At 47.4% G+C, this 8,347-nt stretch overlaps 1 protein-coding gene across 1 annotated transcript in view; it reads right to left on the reverse strand.

Annotated features, from left to right (window-relative positions):
• RAC1 (Rac family small GTPase 1) overlaps nt 1-8,347 on the reverse strand; it is a 32,877-nt gene that overhangs the window by 6,801 nt on the left and 17,729 nt on the right. Inside the window, exon 4 of the mRNA XM_017864756.1 lies at nt 5,687-5,804. Coding sequence (XP_017720245.1) covers nt 5,687-5,804 — 118 coding nt within the window. The remainder of the gene's footprint in view (nt 1-5,686; nt 5,805-8,347) is intronic.

Here is an 8,347-nt window from a genome sequence, read left to right on the forward strand (position 1 = left end):
AAAAAAAAAAAAAAAAAAAAAAAAAAAAACTGACAAACTCACTCTTCCAACATAGAACCCTGAAACTCTTTAAAGAAAAGGGCTCACGCCTGTAATCCCAACACTTTGGGAGGCCAAGGCAGGTGGATCACAAGGTCAGGAGTTCAAAACCAGCCTGGTCAAGATGGTGAAACCCCGTGTCTACTAAAAATACAAAAATTAGCCGTGTGTGGTGGTGGACACCTGTAATCCCAGCTACTTGGGAGGCAGAGGTTGCGCCACTGCCCTCCAGTCTGGGTGACAGAGCAAGACTCTGTCTCAAAAAAAAAAGGAGACGGTGGGGAGATGAGAAAATTATTTTAATTTCATCTTACTCAAGCTTTTCTTTTTTTTGAGACTTTTTGAGACGGAGTCTCGCTGTGTCACTCAGGCTGGAGTGCAGTGGCACAATCTCGGCTCACTGCAAGCTCCGCCTCCCAGGTTCACACCATTCTCCTGCCTCAGCCTCCCTGGTAGCTGGGACTAAAGGCGCCCGCCACCGCACCTGGCTAATTTTTTGTATTTTTAGTAGAAACGGGTTTCACCATGTTAGCCAGGATGGTCTCGATCTCCTGACCTCGTGATCCGCCCACCTCATTCTCCCAAAGTGCTGGGATTAACAGGCATAAGCCAGCATGACAGGCTGGTTTTTCTGTATTTTTAGTAGAGACAGGGTTTCACTGTGTTAGCCAGGATGGTCTCGATCTCCTGACCTCGTGATCCGCCCACCTCAGCCTCCCAAAGTGCTGGGATTACAGGCGTGAGCCACCGCGCCCAGCCACTCAAGTTTTTCTGGATTTACCATTCAAAGAGCATATTAGTTTCCACAGCTATCTGGGTTTCATCTATGGGCTATTTTTGAAGATCTGTCCTCCCAAGGACTTGATATGGTGCCAAATCTTTACCATGGGAGAGGATCATCAAGAACCAGTTACAAAAATGCAGCTTCAAAAGAGCCTCTGATCGTATCTGTGGCACCCTTTCGATTTTTAGAGCCTCTTTTTTGATGGAGAAGAGACACGCACAACAGGAGCAAGCAGTTCCACTTTCCACCCGGCGTTCGTGCTATGCCATCTGCCTGTTCCTCCCTTGTTCCTTCTTCATCCCCAGCTAAATATAGCTTCCTGAAACCCTGTCTAGTGCTTCTGGTACTCACTTCCTAGTATCTGCTCCTCCCGGCCGTCGTCGCTGTCCTGACGCCTCACACACAGAGGCTGTGCTGGTTGACCCTGGCTGGGGGGCTCTATTTCTTCCCTGTCCTCATAACACTTAGAGAACCTCAGAGGGCACCATCAGTGTCTCTCCAGGGTCTCTCAACTTCCTTCCTCACAGGTCACCTGTGTGTTCTGGGGCCTCAGGCTGTCTCCAGTCACCGGCCCATGTTTCCAGTCAACCTGAGCACTGCTTTCCCCTTTCTGACTCACCCAGACTCGCGCATGCCTGTTACACACATGGTGCCTTCAATGCCTTTATCACTCCTGCATCACACACCACTTCCTCCTCGGCGGTGAGAGGTGCAGCCAGGGCTGCTCCTCCCGTGGCCTCCTGCCCACTGGTGGAACCAACCACAAGAGATGGGTCCACTTTCCATGGAGTAAGACAAGGGGGGCATCTGGACAGCTGAGATCTCACTAAAAAAAGCAGTGTTGTTTCTATTTCATTTTATTTTCTTCCAAATGCTATCCACCTGGATTTTACTTTCAGGTTTGGAATTTTAAAAAACACAGGCATTCTGGTCAGGTGCAGTGGCTCACGCCTGTAATTCCAGCACTTTGGGAGGCCAAGGCGGGCAGATCACGAGGGTCAGGAGATCGAGACCATCTCAGTTAGAAACCCTGTCTCTACTAAAAATACAAAAAACTAGCCAGGCGTGGTGGCGGGCGCCTGTAGTCCCAGCTACTCGGGAGGCTGAGGCAGGAGAATGGCATGAACCCGGGAGGCGGAGCTTGCAGTGAGCCGAGATTGCGCCACTGCACTCCAGCCTGGGTGGCAGAGCAAGACTCCGTCTCAAAAAACAAAACAACAACAACAACAACAACAAAACAGATATTCTGGCCAGGCACAGTGGCTCACGCCTATAATCCTATAAAAGGGTCAGGCAGTCCCTGACATCTGAGAACCAGCCTGGCACTCGCAGCTTCGCCATGGTGGAGGTTGCCACTATTGAATAGAATAATCTCACAGAACACAGACATCAGACCAAGTCACCTGTGTGACCATGCTGAAATAGGACCAAAAAGTAAGTAAACTTTAAAAAAAAACCTCATCATCATTTCTAAGTAGTGACAAATCCAAGATCATCATACGAAAACCACAAAAATCACCAAATATCCCCTGCTCCCAGCCAGTATGAGTGAGGGCTGAATTCCCACAGCCCCCAGATGCGTGTGTCTCCCTCGTGGCGAAGAGTAACAAATCCAGTTCTGTTTAACCACAGGTGTGTGCCCGGTGCTCTCTGGCTGCACTTGTAACAGCCAACCTCCCAAAGGCTGAGGCCTTTTGAAACTCAAAACTGCCAAGCCAAACACCGCAGTTTTTCTTTTTATCTACCTTCACAGGAGTCTAGCCCACCACTTGAAAACCTTTACCACTGGCCAGGCTCAGTGGCTCACGCCTGTAATCCCAGCACTTTGGGAGGCCGAAGCAGGCGGATCACGAGGTCAGGAGATCAAGACCATCCTGGCTAATAAAGTGAAACCCCGTCTCTACAAAAATATAAAAAATTAGCCAGGCGTGGTGGTGGGCGCCTGTAGTCCCAGCTACTCGGAAGGCTGACACAGGAGACTGGCACGAACCCGGGAGGTGGAGCTTGCAGTGAGCCAAGATCGCAGCACTGCACTCCAGCCTGGGCGAGAGAGCAAGACTCCATCTCAAAAAAATAAATAAATAAAAATAAAAAACAAAATTAGCCAGGCATGGTAGCACATGCCTGTAGGCTCAGCTATGTGGGAGACTAGGGTGGGAAAGTCGCCTGAACCTGGGAAGCGGAGGTTGTGGTGAGCCAAGATCACACCATTGCACTCCAGCCTGGGCAACAAGAGCGAAACTCCGTCTCAAAAAGACAAACTTAGCATAGGGAGAAAACAAAACAATTGGCATGACGCACTGGGGTCCTGGCTGACCCCAACATGGAGGCTCAGCATCTCAGCGAACCCGCTGCACAGCCTGAGTCTCAGGACACACACAGAGCTCAGGACTCGTTGTGACACTGACAGGTTACTTAGGCTCCCCGCTCACACCACCAATCCTCGTGCTTGCACCAATCCTGGTGCAAGCAGGCAAATAAATACAGGTGATCTACAGAAGGGAAGATGCTGAACCTGAGCATCACTCTGACAAGACTTGATTCTGTGCATGCCACCTGAAGATGAGTATGCAGAACTTAGGAAAGACTTTCAAGAGAAAATAATCATTACTTAATTTGAGAAAATAAAAACCTGAGGGCAGTTTCAACTGAGAATGGCGACTACCTGCTCACCATCTTTTGGAGAACGAAGAAGAAACGAATGGTCTGAACAGACTTAGCCAGAGAGAGCTACCCAACAGAGAAGGATGCCAATGTGAAATGACCACAGGAAATGTAACATCTCTTTTTAGGACGACCTAGATAAGAAATGTTCCAACTGGTCCTTCAGGAGTGTATCTAAGCAGTCTTGGATGAGCTACATAAACAGGTCTGCAGATCACAGAGCCAGCAATCAGGGACCACATTCCATTTAGTACAAAATTTAGAGGTTTCACCTTTATCAAAGAGAGAACCAGGTGCCAGCATGTTACTCCGAGATCCTGTTCTTCTTAGCACAGTGTGGCCCAAAGGGATGAGGCCCTCCAGACACTGGTATCTGAGCATTTGTGGCCTGCCCTGAGTTGTCAAGATAATTTCCTTATCTCTGAAGGAGTCCAGGCAGGAAGGCTTCCATTGCTGGGTGGGTGCTCGTTCCTCTTGTTCCTTAAGCGCCCCGCTCACCCCCTTGCTGGTACAGGGTGTATTACATGATTTATGGGACTTTTCTGTGAACCGCCTGAGGGCAAGAACCATGTCTCACTCCCTTCTTGCTCTTCAAATATTTTCTAGGAAAGCAGTCCATGGTCTCACACAGAGGAGACATGAAGTTTAAGTGCTAGCCCTATGAGGACAACACCTACTTTGATACCAGGCCTCATACTCTACAGCTTTGTTCAAGCTGAGGAGAGTTCTCCTTCCTCATCTTTGTGTTCCTCAGAACACAAAGTGGGACTCCTGCCAAGTCACCCTTGACTTACTGTGAGGCCTCTCTTAGAGAAAGGCCACGCCCTGCCTGGTACCCTCTGAGTCACAGCAGGGTGGCTCTCATTTCTCAGAATGACACCACACCCTTCCACATGTGTCCAGTGGGCTGGAGACTCCTACTCTACCAGCCAGTATGTTTTTAAATCCATTTACAATCTGAATCAGTGAACATCCACTGGGTATAGTTTCCTAAGGTACTGAGAAGAATTTGAATTGTTTGGAGATTATAGACTGATTATTAATACAGTAGACTTAACTACTATTTCATCCATATTACCCCCTAAAACCACAGGCTGCCTCATCATCAATTGGGGCTCAAAGCCAGCCTTTCTCTAGGAAGTCTTCCTCACCTCAATCCAACCCCAAACCCCAATCCCTCCAGCCAATCCAGGTTTGCCGAGCACCCACACAGCTTCCACTCGTTTGGGCACAACGTGGAAAGCAGTGCTCTCTAGGCTGACCCCCCCGCACACTCAGGAACAGCAGAATTCTGACCGCGGCCGGCCCCGCAGTGTGTGCTGTGTGCCCAGGACTGTCCTCGGTGCGTGACATGTACCCATCTCACCCTACGAGGAAACAGGCAAAGACTGGAGAGAGGAAGAAGCCTGCCTGAGGTCACAGAGCTAGGACTGCACACAGGATATCGACCCAAGGCATCTCAAGCATATTTAAGTTTTGCTTCCAAAGACACTTTTAAAAATGAAGAACATGTAACAAGATCAGCAAATGATACACAAGTAAAACAACTGCTTAAAGACAAGTAACTTTTAACCACAACAATGTCTTCTAAGTACCCATTTTCACCAGCTACTGCTCTAATTAGCTTTGATAAATAAATCACTTGTCTGATACAGAAAAAAAAACTAAACTTTTTTTTCTGATTGGACACAGTGGATACATTTTACAAAACCAAAACCTCAACCTACATTGAATAGATTTAGGTTCTATAGCCATACAAATTATGTATCTTGTGGGAAAAAATGCATTAAACCTGTAAGATTAGTTACTAACTTGGTTTAAAGAAACCTGAATCTTAACTGCTTAATTTGATTCTGTGGTACAAAACAGTCACACAGCAAACTTGTCTTCAAACCAATTGGTGTTAAAAACTGATTTGCAAAAACAAAACAAAACAAAAAGTACCTTTCATATGGTTATTCTAAAGCTAAATGGAAGACTGTAAAATGCCCAACAATGGAACAGCTGTTAACGCTCAAAACACAAAACCCCTGCCATCTAGGGGGATGTTTATATGGAACTAATTCCACCCCGTCTGCTATTTACTCAATATCCAAATGCTGGCAATATAAGCAAGTCCACAGGTAACATGCACTAATTAAACGCTCGAGAATTATATACTCTAAAAAAGACACATCAAAAATCAGCTGCAATCCTTACTGTTTGCGGATAGGATAGGGGGCGTAATCTGTCATAATCTTCTTGTCCAGCTGTATCCCATAAGCCCAGATTCACCGGTTTTCCATCTACCATAACATTGGCAGAGTAATTGTCAAAGCTGCAGAACGGAATGAAAACGGTTAGTCACAGATGTGGAACCTAAGTCACTGTCCCGGCCATCCTAGAGAAGGTGTGCCAAGAAAAAGGGTGGGGATGGGCCTGGAGGCTGCCACACCAGCAAATGTCCCTGCAGGCACGAGGAGGAAGGAGGTGGGGGCGAAACCCGCAGGAAACAAACCAAACCCAAAACTTGGGAAAGAAAAATGAAACAAACAAACAAGCTATTTAAGTGAAACAAATCACCGTCAGAAATACATACATTTCACTTTAAACAAAGTTTAAGACTTTTATCCCAGGAAGAAATAAGTGTAAAATTAGCCCCGGTTTCTTTTTTTTGAGGCGGAGTCTCGCTCTGTCGCCCAGGCTGGAGTGCAGTGGCCAGATCTCAGCTCACTGCAAGCTCCGCGTCCCGGGTTCACGCCATTCTCCTGCCTCAGCCTCCCGAGTAGCTGGGACTACAGGCGCCCGCCACCTCGCCCGGCTAGTTTTTTTGTATTTTTTTAGTAGAGACGGGGTTTCACCGTGTTAGCCAGGATGGTCTCGATCTCCTGACCTCGTGATCCACCCGTCTCGGCCTCCCAAAGTGCTGGGATTACAGGCTTGAGCCACCGCGCCCGGCCTAGCCCCTGTTTCAAATCCTACTTGTTGGGTTTTTCATGTACTTATGTCACTCATTTTCAACAAGAGAGCTGGCCACTAGAGCTACCCTCTGCAGGGTTTCCAGAAGGTCTGAGTGTAGAGCAGTAATACAAAAGACACCTGACTTAACAAGCCTCCCAATAACATTTTCAAAGTGAGTGTACCTGATGACACAAATGTTTAAATTCACGTGAAGTTGGCCAGGCGCGGTGGCTCATGCCTGTAATCCCACCACTTTGGGAGGCCGAGGTGGACGGATCACGAGGTCAGGAGATCGAGACCATCCCGGCTAACACGGTGAAACCCTGTCTCTACTAAAAATACAAAAAATTAGCCAGGCATGGCAGCGGGCACCTGTAGTCCCAGCTACTTGGGAGGCTGAGGCAGGAGGATGGCGTGAACCCGGGAGGCAGAGCTTGCAGTGAGCCGAGATCGCACCATTGCACTCCAGCCTGGGTGACAGAGCGAGATTCCGTCTCCAAAAAAAAAAAAAAAAATTCACATGAAGCTGCTACACAAATTAGTCAGGAGAGGTAACCCAGCAAAGCCTACAGGCTGACAGAGGGAAATCAGACCCAAGTTAAAAATTGCTACTGGTCAGCAGAAACCAAGCTTTAGAAGAGAATAGTGTTTCCTCTGGACAGGAAGGCAAAAAAGAAAAGGAAAAATATAATAAAAAGCAGAGGCTGGGCACGGTGGCTCACGCCTATAATCCTAGCACTTTGGGAGGCCGAGGTGCATGGATCACCTGAGGTCAGGAGTTTGAGACCAGCCTGGCCAACATGACGAAAACCCTGTCTCTACTAAAACTGCAAAAATTAGCTGGGGCATGGTGGTGGGTGCTTGTAATCCCAGCTACTTGGGAGGCTGAGGCAAGAGAATCACTTGAACCTGGGAGAGAGAGGTTGCAGTGGGCCGAGATCGCATCATTGCACTCCAGCCTGGGCAACAACAGTGAAACTTTGTCTCAAAAAAAAAAAAAAAAAAAGGAAGAAGAAGAAAGAAAAGGTGATGGTGACAGACATGGTAATTATGCTTCCGTAAGAAAAAGATTATAGGATAAATGGTATTGTGACTTTCTTTCCCCTATAAGGAAAGAAGAATCAGGTCCTTGCCTCATTCTATACCAAAATTCTAAATGGATTAAAGATAAAATTTTAGCCACAAAAAACCTAAAAAAAATACTAGAGCATACTTTTGCATTATTTAGGTAGGAAAGGCCTTTCTAAGGTACGACATACAATTCTGAGGGAGAGGTGGTATTATTATTATTATTTATTTTTTTGAGACGGAATCTCACTCTGTCACCCAGGCTGGAGTGCAGTGGCGCGATCTTGGCTCACTGCAACCTCCGCCTCCCGGGTTCAAGTGATTCTCCTGCCTCAGCCTCCTGAGAAGCTGGGATTACAGGCGTGCACCACCACGCCCGGGTAATTTTTGTATTTTAGTAGAGACGGGGTTTCACCATGTCGATCAGGCTGGTCTCGATCTCCTGACCTCGTGATCCACCTGCTTCAGCCTCCCAAAGTGCTGGGATTACAGGCATGGGCCACCGCGCCCAGGTGAGGGGGTATTATTTACATTAAATGCTAAATTTCTATATGGCAGAAGACACATAATGAAGATCAAAGACAAATGACAGACTGAGAAGGATTATTTACAAAACGTTCCATCAGGCCACGTGCAGTGGAGCATGCCTATAGTCTAGCTACTCAATCGGCTGAGGTGGAAGGACCAGCAGTTCAAGTCCAGCCTGGGAAATACTGCAAGATCCCATCTCAAAAAAAAAAAGAAAAGAAAAGGGAGGGAGGTTAAAAGAAAGGAGAAGGAAGGAGGGATAGAGGGAGGGAGGGAAGAAGGGACAGAGGGAGGGAGGGAGGGAAGGAGGGATAGAGGGAGAGA

This window comes from Rhinopithecus bieti, unplaced genomic scaffold, assembly GCF_001698545.2.
Source record: "Rhinopithecus bieti isolate Rb0 unplaced genomic scaffold, ASM169854v2 scaffold_77662, whole genome shotgun sequence".
Lineage (NCBI taxonomy): Eukaryota > Metazoa > Chordata > Mammalia > Primates > Cercopithecidae > Rhinopithecus > Rhinopithecus bieti.